Raw genomic sequence first — 22,195 nt, forward strand, 5'->3', positions numbered from 1 at the left:
TCTATGGCAGGAAAAACTTCTTAGTTGGGTTTTTATTGGTTTGACATACACGTACACCTAATTTTGGAGTCTCTTTGTGTATTCATTGTTGAAAAGATCAGAGCAAAATCTCTCTTGGATGCTGCAGTGAAATTGACAGGGTGATGGATTGGTTGGCTGGTTTCATCTGAACATTTCCTATGAAAGATTACACATGCTCATGCTCTGAAACTCTCTTTTTGTGTCATCTTCTGAAAAATTACACAATGCCTGAGCTTTGCTGGAAAAATTGAACAATGGCCTGACTCAGGAGTTTTTAAAAAAAAACTTACATCTGTTCTGAATCTCAGTTTCACTAAAATGAATTCAAATTGTAGGCTTCTAGATGGCAAAGGCCACACAGGTCACTGGCTTTATTTCCTGTCTTCACAGTGGGTAATGCAGGTGATGAAGTGCCCACTAGCAGTTTCTGATGATGGTCTGCTCTCCAATATCTGGTATTTAATTAAGGCTTAATCAGATAAGGCCTCCTCTAAAAGGAGTCAGACATAGGGCAGCTGTACATTGGCCCAGATTACTCCAGACTGAGGCCCAGGCTCATGTGACCCTTGTGGTTACTGCTCAAAAGCTCTACCCCAGGAAGGGCCTGTCATTTCCAAAAGGTTAGAAGTGAATGGGAGGAGTAAATGTTCAAGTTCTGCTACTCCGGGGGCTCTGAGACCCATGGGCAAGAACTCAACCTAGAGCAGGGCCCAGGAAGCACCAAGAGAATTCACAAGAGGACAAAGTAAAAGATTTTTGAAAACGCAGAGTGTCTAATTAATTTCTTATTCTGAAAAAGAATGGACAAATATGCCTTATCCACCTGCTTAATCATTTGTATGCAAAGCCTGGTTTGTCTTATTTTTATAAACACTTTAAAAGTGTTTTGATGGCCTCCCTTTACTTTTTTCTCTGTGCACATTTCTTGAAGGCTCTCCCCTAGTGTCTGTGGGGTATAAACATTCAAAGTTACTACTGAGTGAATGAACAGATGCATTAGACCATGGCCTCCCTATGGCCCAGGAAGATATCTTCTCCTGCCTGTGGTGCCCCATGACCTCCACCCTGGGTCCTTGTACAAGGTTGACCATGATGATAGACTGGACTCCAAGAAGCAGAAATGGACAAGAACTTAGAGTTTAGTCTGACAGACAGGTATGTATGGAACATAACTTGGGTGCCCCCAGGGTGGGCGAGTGCTGCCTCTGTTCTCTGCACTAGCCCTCTTACCCATTTGCCAATATAAATATAAACATACAGAGAAACAAAGATACAGTAGGTCACAGAAGAGCAAAAATCACGCCATTTCTGCTTACAAAAAGGCAGAAGGAATCAACCCTATAAAACGCTTAGCAATCTGTGCCTCTGTTCATTTAATATCACTCTTATGTAACCAAACATTTCTCAGAGCAGACATGGCCCCCACTTGGCTGGGTGAGTAGATGGTCCCTTTGTGAAACAAAAGAGACACACCTCCCTTCAGTGCAGCTGTGGACTGGACTACATGCCCCATCCATCCCCTCACCCAGTTGATTTTGTGCAGTGCCCAACCTGCACAACCTTATGCTGGGGTCCTGGTGGCAGACAATGTATGCCCTTGTTACAGCTAGCCTTGATTTCCCTCCTTTGGGGCCTCAGTTTCCTCACTGGAAGAAAAAAAAAGAAGGGAGGTTGAATCTGAAAATCCTGAAGATGCTTCGCAGTTCCAAATACTTTCATTTTTTTAAATATGTGGTGAGCATGTATAATAAAAGGTGTTCTGCATGTTTGGGGACTAATGGACATCGATAAAGAAATAGTGCCTGCAATGCCCAGTTCTACTCGAATTTGTACCAATATTTCAAGTCCGATTTTTTAAAAAGAGGCCATATTGTCATTATGGACCCAGCTGTGTCATCAGTAGTAGTCTTTCTGCTTTGTGTAGTCTCTGCCAATAACAACTTGAACTATGAGATTCAATTTCCCAGTCTGCAAAATGCTACTGCTTATGGTGGAGTTTGTGGCAATTAATTAGGGGTTATTGGCCAGTGTATGGCACTGGGTTGACTCAAATAACTGTGTGGGCAGGTGTCTCTGCTCCATGAAGCCCCTTCAAGGGCATCTTAGCCACTGATCTTAAGGTTCTGAGCAGCAATGGGCTGCGGGCTCACTCCTCATCTGGACCCCACGTGACAAATACTGTCAGCCCAAGGTCGTACTGAGGTCACTCTCTAGTGCTGTAGTTTTATTCTGTAAGGATGATGGAAAGTTTGTTCAACTAGGTGTGATAGAACCCTGGCTTATAAATTTTAGAGTAATTAATCGTAATTAAATACACCACAGGAAGCAATACACTCCAGATTAAGAGATTTCCCCTCTAACTTACAAATTAGAAATTCTGATTTTTGGTTGTCTTTGGTGATATTATTTTTTCCTTCTGTCTCAATTAGTTATTACATAAATTTAGTCATTCTAATTTATGGTACTTTGTTTAACAGTTTAGATTTTTTTTGTTATTTTGTTTTGTGGGTTGTTGTTTTTACAAATCAGGCATGATATCATTTGGGCCTCCAGCAGGTTCAGCAGAGTTAGCAGGCCCCACAGGTTAGTGTTAGCAGTCTCCCTATTGTAGACCCATCAAGGTTTCCTGGAGTGAAACTTGTCCCACAGGAGAGGGAGAGTTGTGAGCACGAGGCCAGGGAGCACGTTATGAGATGGTGGAGACTCCCCAGTGCCAGTCCCCCACTTAGCACAGCCACACGCTGCCCTCTGGTCCCCTGCCACACTGCTCACACACCCTTGGTGGTGACAACCACCTGCCGCACACCTTCTGAGGGCCTGATTTACCTCTAGCCTATGCTCTCCTCTTAATTGTCTATTTTATCTTTCTATTTCCAGGGTCCAGTAGAGCACCTGACTCCTTGTGAACATTCAAAGATTGTTACTGAATAAATGATGGATGAATAAGCAATTTTGGTAAGAAAGGGTATTGGATTCAGAGATTAAAGGTTTTTAAACTAGTCCTAATTATGATAGTAAAAAAATTACTGGCAGTTAAATAACAGCTTACAGAGTGATTTCACATATATTATCCAAATAATCTTCACAGGAAACAGTGAGGTTAGTCTCATTGTTCCATTTGCCTAATGAGAGAACTGGAGTTTACAGAAATCAGAAGGTAGAGCCAAACCTAGGCCTGTTATGTACAAGTTACCAACCTCCCTGAGACTCCTTTTCTTCATCTGCAAATGATCAGAATATCTGACTCACTCACCTCATGGGACTATTGTGCACACCAAGCAAGTGCTGGGGATGGTGGGGGGGGGGAGAAATCAGAGAGACCAAGGACAACCCATTTTTCCCTGAAGGCTGGAAGGGTTGGCTGGTAGGGTGAGGAGAGGTAGAACCCATCAGCCCCACTGTGGCTTCCCACCCTTGTCTTCTCCAGGGTCAAACATGGATAAACCTCTTACAAAGTCAGACTCCATCCCATTCTTAAGCCAGTGGTGATGGGACAAAAAGAATACCAACATCATTATGTTCAATATCTGCTGGCACTCGTAACATACCCTGAAGCCAACAGACCCCATAACTGGAGTGGCACAAATGAGCTCTGGGTGCCAGGTATATAAAATATTATAGAAACTTGAATACCATTCTCCTGTCTCTTCCCAAGTCCTCTATTCATCCACAAATATAAGGCTTGAGGTTCTGCCTTGTCCCCAGTGCATAATCTGCCTGGCTTCATGTCCTAGCCTATTCTGGCTCCCTTGAGGGCTGAGGGTCTCATCTGCTTAGTTGGAGTTCTCATCTTTGGCCAGAGCCCTTCCCTGGCCAGAGCTCCTGCTTGGCATGTCTCTTCCACTAGGCACTGGCTGGACTAACACTCTGGTAATGAAATCATGCCTGGACTGGTCCCTACCCCAAGATGTCACGCATTACTTAGAACCACTAGTATGGGGCAGTTGGGGCAGAGGATTTTGTGGGCTGGGCCAAGGGCAAGGGAATTGAGAAGGGAGTAGTAGTAGACAGAGTGGGTAAAATCAGTGGAAATGTAGAAGACAACAAAGCTTCCCCTTGGCTCAGGGATTCAGAAAAGCATGCCAGGTTTCACTTACCAGTTATAGATGTGACAGACAGAATGTGTCTCCCACCCCAGGAATTTGTACCAGAAATTCTTCTGGGTGAACACCCTTCCCCACCCCCCCACCCCCCGCTCTGAGCATGCTGACCTCTCTCTTGAGTCTCAGTTTCAGTGCCCTCACCTCAGAAAAGGGTCGTCCTCTTCCTAGTGCTGTGCTGTTCAGTGTTCAGCAACAGGCTCCATGAGGGGGGAAAAGCCACTGTCACCACTCAGTTGAAAGGGGGTACCCCATTTTTCTCAATGATTCCATCATGTTTCCAAATGCTTTCACAATTTTAATTCTGCTGTGACATTGTGTGTTCACTGGCTTTAATGTCTGTCTTCTCTGTGAGACTATAAGCTTCACAAGGGCAAAGATCTTGTCTGTCCCATTCACTGTTGACTCCCCTGCACCTGGCACAGGCCTGGAGTATTGCACAATAATGCCCGAAGGAACAGGTGTGGGGAACCCAGTCCTGAGACTTTCAGCTGCCTGCCTCCCGAGCAGCTGGGAAAGGAAGTAACAACTGCCAGGAGGCAATAGTACAGGTTCATTAAGAACCATTACAGCTGACTCATCTCATGTCTTCTTTTGACATGGCTCCTAGTTGAGTTAATAAATGAATAATCACAATACTCAACATTTATTGGCTGCTTACTGCCCACCAGGTACTGTTGTATTTTATACAATGGCGTTCCAATACACACCCAACAACTGGCTCTCCAGAAAAGAAGCCCTGATTTTTGCATTTGCTGATTTCTGTGGTGTAAGTACTTCCACTGTGGCCAGCTTCAAGACACCACAGCAACCTCATCCATTCCACAAATCTACTGACAATTTAACAATCGGCTCTTGGGATTATTAAATTGTCAGTAGATTTGTGTGACCTCACAACGACCCTATTAGGCACACGCCACTATAATATCCATTTCACAGATGAGGAAACTGAGACACAGAAAGGGAGTTTGACAAGACCTTGTCTCCACGGCCCCCTAATGGGGAAGATGACAAATGATCGTGTGCGTTCATAACTGGTGACCTGATGGAATTCCAAGGTGCAGATTAAGAGTTTAGTGTGCACCAGTCTGAAGAAGCACCCACATCCACCCCAGGGCACTTATCAAAGAGAACAATGACCTCAAAGAGTGATGCTCTGTTTGTAAGGACCAAATCCAACATGACTTTAATATAAATAAACAGGACTCAATTTAGATTCCACACATCCACGGAGCAGATACAGGTTAGGAGCTACAGCTTGCTGGTGACATAGGCAATTGTAGTGGATTCTGTCTCGATACCAGGGTGACATGGCCCTTCTCACACCTGCTCATGGAAACAGAAGCCACATCACTATAAGTACAGCATTGGGGCCAGTTGCCTAGCCATGTTTATTTCTTAGCCCAACTCTTCAAGGCCAAGAGAGATGCTGAGGCGTGGGCAGAAGAAAATGACTGAATCCAGCACAAAGGGTAAAGGGACTGGGGCGTGCAGCCTGGGGGTGTGAGAGGGAGGCAGCCATATGAAGGAGTCTCCCCACTCTGCCTGGCTCCAAAGGAGCATTGGGATGGTCTCAAGGAGGCAGAATCCACCTCAGTGGAAGGCAGTGCTTTCTAACAATCACGGCTCTCAGAAAGACTAGTGGTGAGAACCTGTCCAAGGAACATGCCGGCACTGGGTGACTGCAGAGTAGGGAATCGCTACAGGAGCAGACACGTCAAGCACCGTCTATAAGACGCTTGGAGCTATGCAGCCCAGAAAGAGCAAGTGTAGAACGTTAAGCCTAAAAGAATCTATAGTTCATGCTTGTTAAGCACCTACTACTCACAAGGCCCCATATTAGTCACTTTTGTATGAAAGTGACTAATTCCCCAACAATCCTGTCAGCTGTTCATTGACACATCTCCTCTATTGGGAGCAAGCAGCTCTGAAAGGTGACATGATGTGGCAATACCCTCCCTAACATTATGTGGCAGAGGCCCCTTTGTCCACTGTCACCCAGCTGTCATGCTATGCTCAGGCCCCTTTCATCCATGACACACCTGCTTTAGGATGTACACAGTGGAAGAACAGGAAAGAGGGATATGCTTTTTTCTTTCAGTTTTCTGCTTTTTTGTAGCTGCTTTTTTGTTTGTTTCTAGAATTATAAAAATTGTATCAATCTTTGAGCTTCCATGTCAAATTTCACAAATGAATCTACCTTTGTAAGCATCTCGACAGCTAACTGGTTTTCTCAGCAGGGAAAGAGAGGAAATGCTCGTCGTCAGTGCTGAAGTCCCAGAGAAGGCTGTGAGTATATGTGGGGCCATGAGTGTGGAAGCAGCTGTGTGAGGGCCACATGGCCATGGCCACTACCGGTGACCCTGTGGAAGTGTGTAGCTAGCTACATGTAAGTTATGTGCCCTAAGCTGTATGTGGGTGCAGAGGGAGAGAGGTTGGTTGATTCTGGGTGGCAGGTATTTATATTCTGTGTTGTTATTTATGTCTCTATACCTACAGTCCTGAGACCCACACGAATGCTGGCTGACACAGCATCTCAAAAGCATTTCCATGGAAGCATTCATGCAGTTAAGCTGTCCTTCTAGTACAAATGCCACGGCTGGATGAGCTCTGCAGTCCATGGTATCTTGGCTACCTCACTGGCTCCACCCCACTGTTGCTGTCCCGGGGAAGAGGAGGCGAAGTCAATTCTGCCTTCTTTTTTCCCCTGGGACTGGAGTCCCCTCCTCCTCTGCACAGAGTATATGAGGGGTAGGAACAGGTATAGGGCACAGGGCTGGCTTTCACTTGAGGACAATAATGTTTCCTTTGCTTCAGTAGCAGAATCAAGTGTGAGCCATCAACATATGAAACATGAAACAATTCCATCCTAAAGCCATCAGGTGGGGCCAAGCAAATTCAACCTCCATGCTGCCCAGGGAGGGGTGTGGCATGGATGTCACAATAGTCCAGTGTGAGGTGTTAAAGCTTGGGAAGGCAAGGGTAGCCTGGCACCATATGCCAGAGCCAGAGTCGGGTAAGCAGGGCATCCCTGGTGTGGGAGGGTGATGTGCAAGGAGCCCAGGGGGGCCTCTGCATAGGAGGGCAGCCTGGCTCAGCCAACTGGAGCTTGAGCGGGGAAGGCAGGCTGCAGGAGGCTGCCTGGCACAGGGTGTCGGAGCCTAGCACTGGGATGCAGAAGCATCTGCATGGGGCAGGAGGTGCCAACAATGGGAGGCTGTTTACAACAGAGGGATTGGTCCAATATGTAAACATATTTAGAACAATAGGGGCCAGAGTTTTTACCATCAGAGAAGTGACTCACAAACATGGGAATAAAAAGGGCAATAGAAGCTAGACAATGTGGTGCTGGATAAGAAAAGGTCTCATATGAACTCATACTTGACAATACATATAGATGGATATAGAAATGTATGTTATGTAAGTGCATATGCACACACACATTCTTTCCACTGAGACAGCCTGGGAGTATCAGCACCCTAACATCTGTGAGCCCACCTAGCCCTGGGTCCTCCTTTCTAAATGGAATCTAGTCTCCTTGGGGAGATGGCTGATTCTAGATCAGAGGTGTGGAAAGTACAAGATGAGCCTGAAACATTTGTGCCAGAAAATGAGAAAGCTCACAAAAAGTGAAGGAGACATGTCAAAGGGACTTGGAAACCAGCTTGAAGATGCTCCCAGTGACCAAATCAGGGACAATTTGAGTATCAAAGTAAGTACCAATGATGGGAAACTAATGATGAGAAATGAAATGTTTACATGATTTTAAAGTACGTCTCCCAGAAAATCTTACTAATTATGAAGGGAGAAAGAGTAACTTTACCATGCAGAAGCCTAGCAGACATCACTGAGACACATAGTCAAAGTCAATTCTGTCAGTAGCTGAACAAATTAAAATGACTTGCCACAGCATTCATCTGTATCATTCCTGTAGGATGTGTCACCTGAACCCAATTGTGAGGAAGAGTCACACGACCCAAACTGAGGGGCATCCACAGAACGCTGGCCAGTGATCTTCAAGTGTTGAAGGCCATGAAAGTTGAGGAAAGCCTGTTCTGGCTTGAAGGAAACTAGAGGCATGATGACTAAATGCAACAGGAGCTCTGGAACTGAATGCTTTTTCTATAAAGGATGCAATTGCAACACTGGCAGAATATGACGAGGATCTGAGCACTAGATAATGACCATGTACTTACATTCTGGAACTTCCTGATTCTGACAGTTGCCCTGTGGCTTTATAAGAAAATGTCCCTGTTTGTGGGCAATATGCATTAATGTATTCAGGGATGATGGGCATCATGTCAACAACTTACTCTCAGTGGTTAAAATATAATACAGCTATATTCGTACCTTTTTTTGTAAATTAGAATGTTTTGAAGGTTATGAGAAAGAAGAGAAAAAGGAAAGGAAGGGGAATTTAAAAGGTTATTTGAGTATGAGGCAAGGAGAAGGAGGTGGGGACCACAAAGTGTGGACCAGACGGAGTGATTAGGGGTTGCACAGTTCTTCCTGGGAGCTTTCAGAGCCAGACTGTCCTCCTCACGAAGGTTAGGGACCTCGCAGCTGTTGTCAGGCCCCTCCCACTCTGGGTCCACTCCACACTCTGCTACCAACAGTGCAGGGCAGCAGCCCACCGCAAGTAGCCCTCCTCTCTCAGAGGTGAGCCCTGGGGGCTGTGGTTCTGGGCCCCAAGAGCCAGCAGCAACAGAGACCAATGAAGAGTAAGGGCTGGGTAGACCCTCCAAGGGCAAGAATTGCTGTACATGCGAAACCCATGCAGAGGCAGGGAAATGTCTAGATGTTCTTCAAAAGCCTCTTAGAGCCCAGGGCTGACACTCAGTAACCCTGAGAAGAAATCTGATTCCGCCTCTATCTTAGTTTTCATTTTTAGGATCAGCAGACACTCACTGAGCTTCCACATTGACTTTAGGAATGAGTACAGGAATGAGGGCTGAAACCAAAGGCTCTGCCCCATGTCTCCTATCCTCAGTTCCTACATCTGTTACATAGAAAACCACATGCCCCATTTCACAGTTGGGAAAAAGGGAGGTCAGGTGAAAACATGCAGATACTAGGCTGTGTCACCCTTGTAGAGAAAGATTTGTCATCTTCTTTTTCCATCTCTAGTAGGCAAGTATAGAGGTCACCTCTCTGTCTTTCCTACCCAGCTCAAGTACTTTCCTGAGGAGCATACAGAAGAGACCTGGCCCCCTAAGTGAACCAAGAGAGGTTGAATGCCAAGCCCCAGGTCAGGGATATCTCAGCAACATTTCTCCTGCTCTGGCTGAAAAGAGGCTTCTGGATCTTGGCTCTGCTCATGGCCCCACAGATGTTGCTTACCCATTACCCTGGCCTTTTTCACTAGCACTCATCCACCTGTACCCCCTCCACTCCCTCACTTCCTTATTCACCCAGTTTAGACTTCATGGTCCATCACTAGTGTAACTCTGGCTCCTCCCTCCCTCTGGGTGCCCTCCCAGCAAAGCCCCTTTACAGGCAACTCTCCCTCCACTTGTGCCCAGGCTGCTGAGCACAGGTTGAGAACTGACCTCAGTACATATCTATGTCCACGTACCTCTGACAAGCACCAACCTCTAACAAGTGCTGACTGCGCCCCCGCCATCACTAGTGCAGCATGCCTGTTTTCTCTCCCTCCCTTCCTCTGAAAGTCCATTCTATTCCTTCTCATTGTCCTTCAACACCTTTATACCCCTCCCCTCCTGGTCTTTTCTGCCAATGACTGCTTCGTTCTTCATTGAGAAAATGGAAGCAATGAAGCAGGGGCTTCCCACCACCAGCACACCTCCACCTGGACCCTCATGCCCCCTTTCCCCCTATAACTGTGGTTAAACTGTCTCTATTCAAGAAAAAGACCAACCCTCCACCTGTGCTTTGCACCCCAGGCACTTATCTTCTCAAGGTCCTTGCTCCTGAATTTACTGTTTCCTCTACCTGCAATTTTGTTCTCTCTCTACTGGACCATTGAATCATACACACATATTTTCATATCTCCTATCCTTAAAAAAAACAACTTACTTCCTTGAGCCCACATCCCCTTGTAGGTATTATTCCATTTTTCTGTTTCCCATTACAGCAGTAAGGACTTATGCATAGTCCTTACTTCACAGTCTCTCCCTAACCTGCTCTAGCTGGACTTCAGTGTCCACCTTTACACTCAGTCTGCTCTTGTTAAGGGCACCAGTAACCTTCATGTAGCCAAATTCGTTGGTCACTCTTCTGTTTTTATCCTATTTGAACCCTTAGCATTCCCTATAGTTGATGACTTCCTACTTTCCTTGATTTCATGGTCCTCTTCTCTTCTGAATGTCCATCAGCTTCCCTTAATATATCTTCTCAGCCCCTCTGCTGGCCTGTTTCTTTCTGTAGCTATGCTTAATCCTTAAGTGACCTCACTGTGTAGCTTTAAGTAATATTCGTATGCTGAGAACTCCCAAGTGTGTATGCCATGCTCTGACTCTCCCTGAAACTCTAGACTTATGCATTCAAGTCTCAACATGTCTACCTGGGTATCCAAAGGTTTCTCAAACCTAACACGTGCAAGAAAGAACTCTTGACTTCTTTCTCCTTCCTGTCAACCCCGTGACTCCTCTATCTCATCTTCCACCATCTACCCGTTACTCAAGGCAAAAAATTAGCCCTTTCTCCTTTCTTTTTCCCCATTCCCACATATGGTCCACCATCAGGTTCTCTTGCCTCTATTTATAAGCATAATCCAGGGGGTAGCCCCTCTCTTCCTCCAAGGTCACCACCTCAGTCCATACCACAACATCTCTCCCTGGAGCACTGAAATAGCATCAGACTGGGTCTGCCTACATTCTCCATAAAGAATGCTTTTCCTTTGTTTAAAACTCTCAAAAGGCCTCCATCATCCTTAGAAACTTATTTTCCTTGTTTGCAAACCCTACATGATCTGGCCCCACTCCACACAGGGCCTGGTGACTAAATCCCATTCTGCTGACTGACAACTGCTGAAAGATACAAGGACATCTAACAATCAGAAGCATTTCTGGACATGAGTGTGTTCAAGATGGGTTCCAGAGGGAAGGTCCTGGAGAATGTTGCAACATATGGAAAAGGAATAATGAGAGAAAGGGAAAGGAATGCACTTGTATAATCAGACTCCAGCTTGAAAAGGTCCCGATCTCATAGACGACCCAATTACTAAGATAGCCCCATCAGCAGCAGGGCCTGTGGGCTGTAGGGGACCACATTTCCCCAAAGTCAGAGTCTGGGTCTGTCACTGGATGGGCAATGGGGAGAGGTAGAGCTAGGGATTGTGGAGAGGGAACAGGATAAGGAGAAATAGTTGCCATTTTGAAAAACTCAATAGATTGTCTGTACCTGGGGCCAAGCAGAGGGCATGGAAACTAAGGAATTAGCCACAGCCTGGACTCCCAGGAAGTTGAGCTGGAAAAATGGACCTTGGCTGACATGACAGGGATTGGGAACCTCAGAATCCCATGACCACAGTCCTGCTAACAATGCCTCAGCTGAGCTCTTCCTCCTCCTCCTGAGGGCCAAGTGCTCTGACCTTTCCTCTCTTATGTCAGCTTATGCCATCCAAACAAGGTAGTATAGCTCCCCTCCCTGCTCCATCCATGGGAAAACACATGAAGACATGTCTTACTGTTGTCCAAATGGTTGGCCTTAATGATCTTCTCTGAGTAGTCAGAAATACTGGAGCATTCAATCTAGAAAAGGTACAGAATAAAGGAGCAACGTATCAAAAATACGACCGACACCAATTTAACAAATGGAGAAGCTGAGGGCTACAGGGGTGCAGTGACTTGCCCTCAGCTATCACTGCTCATTTCCAGCAAATTAAAAGCTATAACACAGCCCTCCCAACTTGCAAGCCAGCAGCTCTTCCACTAATCAAGCTGCCTTTTCTGTGAGCCTGGAATCCATCCTGTGCTTTGCAGTGGAGGGTCCAGTGTCTGAGTTGGGAGCCACCTTCCCATACTCCAGCCCTCACTGGTTAAACTGGAAGCATTCTAAGACAGGGGCCATCTGAAAAAATGCCAACTAAGGGCCAGTCTTAAGATCCTTAAACATGCACACACATGTTAACTCTCACCTCTTCTGCAGTCTCCACCTTTGAAAGAATTGATTCTTTTAAGTCTAAAAGTTCTTCCATGCTCCCAAAATCTCCTGAGCAGAGGGCTGAGGTATTTGAGGGGTTAGTTGACCATCAGCTGAGAAAAGGACCTTGTGGGAGTAGCAGAAGATCAAACCCCAGCTGGGGGTAGAGGTCTTAGGCATGCCGGGGAGGGCCAGCGGGTGCTGGAAAGAGAGTGGCAGCTACCAAGAGCTGTTCTCACCTCTTTAGCTGGCCTACAGAGACCAGCCTGCATTCAGGCCCTGCGGCCCCCCCTCACCTCCACACTCAGGCCGTACCTCAGACTGCCCCCAGGGCCTTGGACATTAGCGCAAGGGCACTGAGCGGGTTGCTGTCAGCTTCCATCAAAGCCTTGAGGAAGGTGAGGGCACCCACAGGGTCGGGAAGGGGCTGCTCTGGTAGGGGAGGAAGATGTTAGCCAGGACTCAGACTCCAGAAAACCTGACATTTCCTGAGCTACCAGGTTCTGTGGCAACAGTTCTGTTGCCGGCAGGACTGCATTTCTCTCTTCTTCTTTCTCTTGCCTTGCCACATTTTCATTCCTTTTGCAAGAGAATACTGAGTTAGGATATGAAGAAGATGGGATCTGGAGCCAGGCAGCTTGGACTCACATCTGGCCACTGCCACTTTCTAACTGTGCCTCGGTTTCCTCATAATGAACTCATAGCCCCTGTTTCACACGGCGAGTGTGAGGCTGCAGTGAATGCTGACGGGCCCTCCGAAAGCCACAGGGCTGTGAGGCTGCATTCCTGCTCTCTTTCCTCTTTTTCTTTCTTTGACCTCCATCTTTCTCTTTTCCCTTCTTTTTTCTTTACTCTCTCTTCTTTTCCCATTTTTCTTTTGTATTTCTAGTTTGCTTTCTTTCTCCTTTTTGTTGATCTACTTCCCGTTCCTCTAGTTTTCCTCTGAGTCTTTTGTCTCATCCTTCTGTCTATTGTCTCCATTTGCTGTTTCTGTCAATTTCCTTGGTCTGTCTGTCTGCCTCTCTTTCCTGCCATCCAGTATCTCCTATTAGAACAGAGCTGTTGGTGGAAGGGAGAACCTGGAACAGGAGAAACTGTGAAATGAGCCATCCAGATAGAAGCCCAGCTAACTGTGGTGGAGCTGTTTGTAAAAGAGCTGTTACAGCAAAAAAGAGGGAGGCAGAAAGATGGGACCAGTCACCATCACTGGAAGGCACGGTGCAGGAGCCCCCTGACAGCTCCTTGGCAGCAGTCCCTGCCAATGTGGAAGCCAGTGACAGGTGGCCCTGCCTCTCCCTGCTCAGCCCTTGGCTCCCAAGTGCTCAGCAAAGACCAGAGCTAATACGGGACTTGAAAACAGCACTGGGAGGGGAGGCCCTTGGGGGTCACCACATGGTCTCACAGCTCCGGGACTGTGTGAGCTCATTGAAAGTGGAGTCTAACTGGACAGGAGGGAGAGTTGAGTAGGTAAGGAGGGCGTTGTAAAGGAAAGCCAAAAAGGGGATGGGGCAGTACCTGTGATGATGACAGGACTTGACCTTGGGCTTCAGATTGGCTGTGTACCCTAATCTCGTGCCTCAGCTGAATGCATCACAGCTTTTCCAGTCAAGGCTATACTAGAAGTGCCTTGAGGACAGCCCAGGTTTCCAGAAGACCGCTACAGCCAAGGCCCAAATGCTTTGTGGGTCAGGCGTGGGGAAGAATTCTGTCCCTGCTGAAGACTCAGGGGCAGGCCTCTGAGTCAGGGCCTTGGAGGGCTCTAGTCAACCTGGGAGCCTGGGGCTCTCAGGACAGCATCTCTTGACCCAGCTAAATGCACAGAGAATAAAGCCCCACCAAAAGCTACCGGGCTCCCCGTGAGCCTCTGCAAGTGGGCTGACTTGTGCATATGCTGTGAGTTTGATTGTAGTGTAACTTTAATTTTGATCAAGATTAACTCCCATTTCCCAGGTCTAGACTCATTGCACTTTTTAAATGTCAGGCAGCAGCTTGGAGCTCTCCTTTTCACAATTTTTTCTGAGCTCCAGACCCTCCCAGAACCCAGTCCCCAGGCTGTGACCAGCTACATTGTAGGAGCCAAAGGAAGGCTGGGAGGTTTCCCTGAGGGTCAGCCTCCAACTCTACCCAGGGAGGTTGCAGCAGCCAGAGTAGCAGAATTTAGATTTATGAAGTTGCCCTTTCAAGGACAAAGAAAGAGGGTTTTCTTGTTGTCATATCCTAGGGCCCTTATCACAACTATACTCAAACACTGAGCATCTGTCATATTCCAGGCACGGTTCTAAGAATGCTACATATGTATTAAACTTTTCACCACCCACAGTGACCCCATGAGCAAGCTACTGTTATCACATTCATTTTATAGATGAGGAAAATGAGGTACAGAGGAGTGAATTGCCCAGGGTCCCACATCTCATGAGTTGGAAAAATAGATTCAAGCCAGAACTCACATGTGGAACCATGGAGCACTGCCTCCTATGCACTGTAAGGTAATGATGATCTTGAAAGGGTTTCTGAAAAGTCAAAAATCTTCTGCAAATGTCAGCAGTTACCAGGGCAAGCAGCCAGGAGCAATGCCCTAGTGACAGGGAACCATGGGAGACTGTCCTGCCTCCTGAGAGTCACACTTGATTTTCTCCTTGAGGGTGTGATCTCAGCAAAGAGACAGACCAGGGTTTGTAACAACATTTCGAGGAAGGGCCAGAGAAGGCAGAGGGCAGGGCCAGCTCGGCAGAGGCCAGCATGAGGGAGGGAGTGGCATGCTCACCCCAAACACCTTCTTGGCTCCTGCTTTGGCAGCAAACATGGAAAGGATCCCAGTACCACTCCCGACGTCCAACACCACTTTGTCCTTGAACACATGCTTGTTGTGGTACATGGAGTTCCGGTAAGTGAGCGTCCGCACCTCATCCTTCAGCATTTCCTGTGTGACAGGAAAAGAAAGTCAGTGTCAATGTGCTCAAGGCTCCTGGGAGTACAGGGGGGCAGGGGCCCCAGGACTGTCCCACCAAATTCCTCGTGGATGTTGGTGATGTTACTAGGCAAGCCACAGAGGCATACTGTGGGGCAGTTAGGCCAGACACCACCTGCATCATTATAAACAACTCCAGCCCCAAGCAAATAGTTTTGTACTATCAAAGGAGAAACTCATGCCCAGACCTGGGGAAGCTCCAGTTTACCAAAAAACAAAATAAGGTGTCAGTCAGGTGCAACATGAGATCTGAAACAAGTTAGATCTGAAACAAAACTTTCTGCTCTGGTGAGAGTACTGTTGTTGAACAAGTTATTAAAAGAGGTCTTTTGTATGTATACTATTTTTGTTTGTTTTTAAGAATAGAAAACAAGTTCTTTTATCTAGCATTATTTAAGTGCTTTGTGGTAAGAAAGAAACTAGATTACCCATTACAACTGCCTCTAGCACAAGGAGAACACAATTTAGGGGCAGGGGTCTTCATCCATTCAAGATCAGCAAACACTCTAAGTCATCACCAGTAGTATTGAGATTTTTTGGTATAACTTGCATACAATAAAAAGCACAGATTTTAAATGTATAGCAACGTGTAAGAATTTTGACAAATATATACCTGTATAACCACACCATAATCAAGGTACAGAATATTTGCATCATCCCAGAAACTCTTTCATGCCTGTTTACAGTTAATCCTCACCCCGACTCCAGACAACCAATGATCTGATTTCTATCACCAAAGCTTCCTTCTGCCAGATTTAGAACATCATATAAATTGAATCTTATTACAATATGTACATTTTTGTGTCTGGTTTCTTTTGCTCAGTTTTTGAGATTCATTCATTTTCTTGCATGTCTCCAAGGCTTGCAAGGCTTTTTTCTTATTGATGCTGTTGTTCTTATCCTTATTGTTAACTAATATTCCATTGTGTGGCCATACCACCATGTATTTATCCCATAAATACATGTTGATGGCTACTTTGATTGTTATGAATAAAGGTGTTACTGACATTCTCGTGTAAGCAATTTTGAGGATGCGTGTTTTTATTTCCTTTGAGTAAATACATAGAAGTGGGTATTGAGGGGTCTTAGGATAGGTGTTTAATTTTATTAGAAATTGCCTAACAGGTTTTTAGAATAGTTGTGTCATTTTATGATCCCATGAGCAATGTATGAGCATTCAAGTTGGGCCAGTTAGTCTTATCAACCTTTTTAATTTTAGTTATTATTCTACAGTGATTTTCAAACTTTTTCATCTCATGGCACATATAAACTAATTACTAAAATTCTGTGGCACATCAAAAAATATATTTTTGTCGATCTGACAAAAATAGGTATAATTGATTCATTTACACTGAATGGCTATTGTTGTATTGGCTGTTGTCATATTTTTCTTTGAAAATCTAAGGGAAAAGAGGTCAGTGTTTCTGACTAAAGAGTTAGGTATCACATGTTTTAAAAATTCTTGTGGCACATGGTTTGAAATTTGCTGTTATAGTGGTGACTGGTATCCCATTGTAGTTTTAATTGTATTTCCATGGTGGCTATTGATATAGATAATTTTTTCATGTGTTTATTGACTTTTCATGTATATCTTCTTTTGCAAAGTGTCCAACTTTTTCTTGAGCTATTTGCCTTTTTGTTATTGAATTGTATCAGTTTATATCATTCTGGAAACAAATCCTTTGTCAGATAGACACATCGTGAATATCTTCTCCTAATCTGTGATTTTCTTAGTGTTGTCTTTTGAAAAACAGTTTTTAATTTTGATAAAGACCAATATTTTAGGGGTTTTTTTGTGATTCAAATTTTTCGTGCCCTGCCTAATCTTTGTCTACCCCCAGGTCACAAAAATATTCTCCTATGTTTTCTTTTAGAAGTTTTATAGTTATAGCTTTTACTCTTAGTTCTATGATTCATGTCAAATTATGGTATATGGTGTAAGTTAACAAATGCATTTGTATTTGTATGGTGTACAAATTTTGTGTATGGTATAAGTTAAGAATGTGAGTTCATTTTTTTCACAAAGAGGTGGCTCAAGCATCAGGATTCCTTTCCCCACTGAGTCACAGGGGGCAGATCCTTTGGAACAATACTTCCTTTGTTTCTATTGTGTTGCCACCTTTGTCAAAAGTCAGTTTACTGTACATGTATATCCTCTCTGATCTGTTCCATCAATATGTCAGATCAACACTCACTTGACTACCATAGTTTTATATTAACTTTGAAATAAAGTAGTGTGAGTCCTCCAACTTAGTTCTTCTTTTACATAATTATTTTGGTTTTTCCAGATCCTCAGCATTTTCTTATGCATACATTTTAGAAGCAGTTTGCTAATTCACACAGAATAGCCTGCTAGAGTTGGCTGGAATAGCATTATCTCTATAGATCAATTTGCGGAGAACAGATTGTCTTAACAATATTAAGTCTTACAATCCAAGAACATTGATACAGCTGTTTGTTTAGGTCTATTTAATTTCTCTCCACAATATTTTATAGGTTACAGTGTAGAGGTCTTATATTTTTTATAATTTACAGAGCATTTTATTTTTTAAAAAATATTACTGAAATGCACAGCAGAATGGATCTCACAGAACAATATTGAGTAAAAGATACAAGAGAGTACATTCCATTTATGTAATTCCATGTATAAGAAATTAAAATTCAGGCTAAAGTAATCTGTAGTGCTAGAGGTCCAAATGGCAGTTACCTTAGGAGAGGTGCACTAACTGGGAAAGTGCACAAGAGGAACACTCTGAGGTCCTGGAAATTATCTGGGTAATGATTACACAGGTATATACGTATGCAAAGTTCAAGATATACACTTAAGATTTGTGAACTTTTATTTGTAAGTCCAACAGTAGTTTGAACAAACAACCTACTTGAGGAGGTCTTGTATTTTTTAATTAAACTTATTCACAACTATTTTATTTTATGCTACTATATATGATATTTTTACATTTTTATTTTCCAGTTGTTAGTATATATATTGACCTTCTATTTCTGCAGCCTTGCCTGCATCACATATTAATTCTAGTAGGACTTTTCTTGTAGATTTCTTTGTTTTCCATGTAGAAACATTTTCATCACTTTTGAATGTAGACAACTTGACTTCATTTTTCCTCTCTGTATGTCTTTTATTTCTTATTCTTTCCTCTTGCTATACTGTACTGGTGAGGATGGCCATTCAGTAACATATTAAATAGAATTGGAGAAGGGAGGTATCCTTCCTTCATTCCAGTGATTTATAAACATCACCACTGAGTATAATTTTAGGTGTGTGCTCTCTATAAATGTCTTTTATCAGACTAAAAAGTTATCCTCTACTTCTAATTTTCTGAGAGCTTTTAAAATCATGAATTGGTGTTGAATTTTGTCACACACGTCTTTTGCATTTATTGAGATGATCATGACTTCTCTCCTTTATTCTGTAAATGTGTTGAGCTCCAAAGATTGGTTTCAAATGTTGAACCAACACTTTTTCAGGATGCATTATCTTCTTAAATACTGCTGGGTTTTATTTACTAATATTTTGTTGCAGATTTTTGTATCTGTATTTGTGAGAAAGTAGTTCAGTAACTTTCTCTTATCTTCTCTGGTAATTAGTTATGATGAGTTAATCGCAGAAGTTAGGACGTTATCTCTTCATACATTTTCTGAAAAGGTTTGGGTAAGATTGACATTTTCCTTCCCTAAATGTCTGATATAATTCACCAGTAAAACCAGCTGGGCCTCCTTTTTGTGGAAAGATTTTAAATTATTAATTCAATTTATTTAATAGATAGAAGGCTATTTTCATTTTCTATGCATTCTTACATCAATTTTGACAAGATATTTTTCTAAGGAATTTATCCATTTCAGCTCAGATGTCAAATTTTTGGGTATAATATTGTCAAAATAGTCTCTGTTGAGTCTCCATATGATCTGTAGTAATGTTCTTGCCTTCATTTAGTTATAATCTGTTTCTTTTGATATTTTTCTTGATCAGTCTAGCTAGGTGATATCAATTTAATTAGTATTTTCAAAAAACAATTTTTGGCTTTGTTGGTTTTCTTTAGTGTCTTATTTATACTTTGTTGATTCCTGTTCTCATCTTTGTTATTTCTTTGCCTTGACTTACATGGATTTTATTTGCTTTTCTTTCTCTACTTTATAAAGTGAAACCTTCGATCATTGATTTTATACTTTTTTTCTAATAAAAGCATTTAAGCTATAAATCTTCCTCTAAGATTTCTTTTACTCCATCCCACAAATTTTCATATGTTGTGTGTCTTAGCTCAGGCTGCTATAACAGAACACCATAAACAGGGTGACTTAAAAAACAAACATTTATTTCTCACAGTTCTGGAGGCTTGGGAGTCCAAGATTAAGGTGCCATCGGATCCACTATCTGATGAGGACTTCTTTTCTGGTTTGCAGATGGCTGTCTTCTCCTTGTATCCTCACATGGCAGAGAGCAGAGTGAAGGAACAAGCCACTGTGTCTCTTCCCAGAAGGGCACTAATCCCATTCATGAGGGTTGACCCTCATGCCCTAGTTCCCTTCCAAAAGCCACACCTCCTAATATCACCTTGGGAGGTAGGATTTTAACATATGAAACTTAGCGGGGGACCACACTTGGTCCATAGCATTGTGTTTTCACTATCATCCCATTTGGAATATTTCCTAACTTCTTGTGACTTCTTCCTGACCCTGTTCTCAGTGCTGATTAATTTCCAAAAATTTGGAGATTTTCTAGATAAATTATTGCTTTTGGTCCCTAACTTAATTCTATCATGATAAAAAAAACATACTCTGCATGATTTCAATCTTTTGAAATTCATTGAGAATCATTTATGGCCCAGCATGTGATTTATCTTACTGAATTTTTCAATGTGCACTCAACAACAATGTGCCATCTGTACATCAGTAGTGCAGTGTTCTATAAATGCTAGTTAGGTCAGGTTATTTGATTGTGTCATAAAACTGTTCAAATTTTCTCTAGTCTTACTGACTTCTTTGTATATTTGTTCTATCAATTACCAAGAAAGAAGCATTAAAACAAATTTTCAACCATGGTTGAGGATTGGTACTTTTCTCCATCTAGTTCTGTAGATTTTGCTTCATGTTTTTGAAACTCTGTACACCCAGGTCCAATGACTTTAAAACATGTCACCTTGGCCACCTGAACTACACTTCATAGAATTCTCTTTCTTATGTTTCCAGTTACAATGTGTTATGAGAGAGACTCTTGTGAGACTTGGTAGGCAAAAAGGAGGTGGGAACCATTTTATAGTACACACATGTTATTACTGATGTGTTGATTCCACACTCGTTAGCATGAAGCAGCTGCTGCAATTGTTCTGCCTTCAAATGCAGCTTCTTTGACTCCTAGGCCAGGTTTATGTGTGTTCAACTCTAGGGTGAAATACCCCAGCTCTATAGGATATGTTTGCCACCAAGGTCAAAGGCAATAGAATGAATGTGTTTCAACATGTCTTCATAGGCTTCAAACTTGTGCTTCTGTGTTATAGCTGCTTCTGATCTCCCCTTATTTTATATCCAAATTTCTTTTTTAGTTACTTGTGCTAAACTTCAAGCTCCAACATCACACATGTAGATATATCCTACTGGATCTGCTTCCATTGTTGAACCCTGACTGATACAATTTTGTACCAAGAATAGCTCCTGAGGAACAGAACCTACGGTTGTGTTCTCTGAATCAGTTCTGACTTTTAAAAGCATTAATGGTGTTATTGCCATTGGTAAAGAGGGCACTGATAGTCATGAACATGAAATGGCAAAGAGTCACTCAAATTTTAGATGTAGACACCTGTAATAAAGGGCCTATGGAAGATGACACTGGGTGACCAAGTATTTGTTACCTTAGCACATTTTAGTGAAAATAAGGAATATAATGTGGTGGGTTGGTTGGTTAATTACTGCTACCTTTGCTAGAAAACTTAGGAAAAAACAAGCATGAGTACAAGGATTTAAAATTCTCCATCAGGGTCTGTATATAGTACCTAAATCTTCTATGACTTCTCTGGACAAAAAAATCCTTATTTTCTGTAGGTCAGGGCCAAAATTTCTGGAAACCAAATTGAAAGTCTAATCTTGCAAGTGCCCAAATTACACCACCAATTGAACTCCCATCCTTGCAAGGTTTTTTTCATCCTTGCATCTTTTTGTTAAAGTCTAGGCATCTGTTCGGAAGATATGGGATCTTGAATATTGGAATTGGAACATATAGGCAATTTTGGATGAAGCTGCATCCTCAAGTCCTAAATTACACAAAGTCTTTGCCAATAGAATCTCCTACCCCTGCCTGAGGAAGTTTTCCTTTTCCTGAAGAATTGCATTGGTTTCCTCTGAGGTACTTGCATGCAAGGTATTGCTGATTTTTCAGAACCTACCCCCACAACTAGATTCAACTCCAAGCAGGTCCCAAAGGGTGTATAAAGTGTGACTCATTGGGGGGTGTGATACACACCTAAAGAAATGTGTGATATTTTAATTTATATAGATTGAAAGCTGGAAGATATATATGTGTGTGTGTGTGTGTGTGTCCCACACCCCTAATATACATTTCCATATATATGTGTGTGTGTATATATATGGAAATATATATATGGAAATGTATATTAGGGGATTAGGTGTGTGGGATCATCATGGAAGGAATATAAAGTTGGATTGGGCCAAGTTTATTAATATAGGACCACTAAACATAGATTCTGGATTCACCATTTTAGCTCCTGGGGCTTCAAATGCTTCTAACTCTTGGTTTAGCCCTGGCCAAGCATCTCTGCTGGAGCACCATCCTGTACACCAAAAGGTTGCAGATTGGGCCATGGGAGGCAACTGATCAATGGTTCCTCTCCCACCAGTGTTTCTCTCTCTCTCTCTCTCTCTCTCTCCACTCCCTTTCTCACTCTATCTCTAAAATCAATAAACATATCCTCACATGTTTCTAACAAACAAATGTGAGGATTAAATAAGATAAAAAATAAAAGTAACTATTGGTTTG

At 43.2% G+C, this 22,195-nt stretch overlaps 1 protein-coding gene across 1 annotated transcript in view; it reads right to left on the minus strand.

Moving 5' to 3' along the window:
* Positions 1–22,195, minus strand: part of PRMT8 (protein arginine methyltransferase 8) — an 87,402-nt gene that overhangs the window by 23,859 nt on the left and 41,348 nt on the right. Inside the window, exons 3-4 of the mRNA XM_037166831.2 lie at positions 14,989–15,144; positions 11,770–11,833 (exon numbers count right to left, since the gene is read on the minus strand). Coding sequence (XP_037022726.1) covers positions 11,770–11,833; positions 14,989–15,144 — 220 coding nt within the window. The remainder of the gene's footprint in view (positions 1–11,769; positions 11,834–14,988; positions 15,145–22,195) is intronic.

The sequence above is a fragment of the Artibeus jamaicensis genome, unplaced genomic scaffold, assembly GCF_021234435.1.
Source record: "Artibeus jamaicensis isolate MK-2021 breed Jamaican fruit bat unplaced genomic scaffold, CSHL_Jam_final contig_1028, whole genome shotgun sequence".
Lineage (NCBI taxonomy): Eukaryota > Metazoa > Chordata > Mammalia > Chiroptera > Phyllostomidae > Artibeus > Artibeus jamaicensis.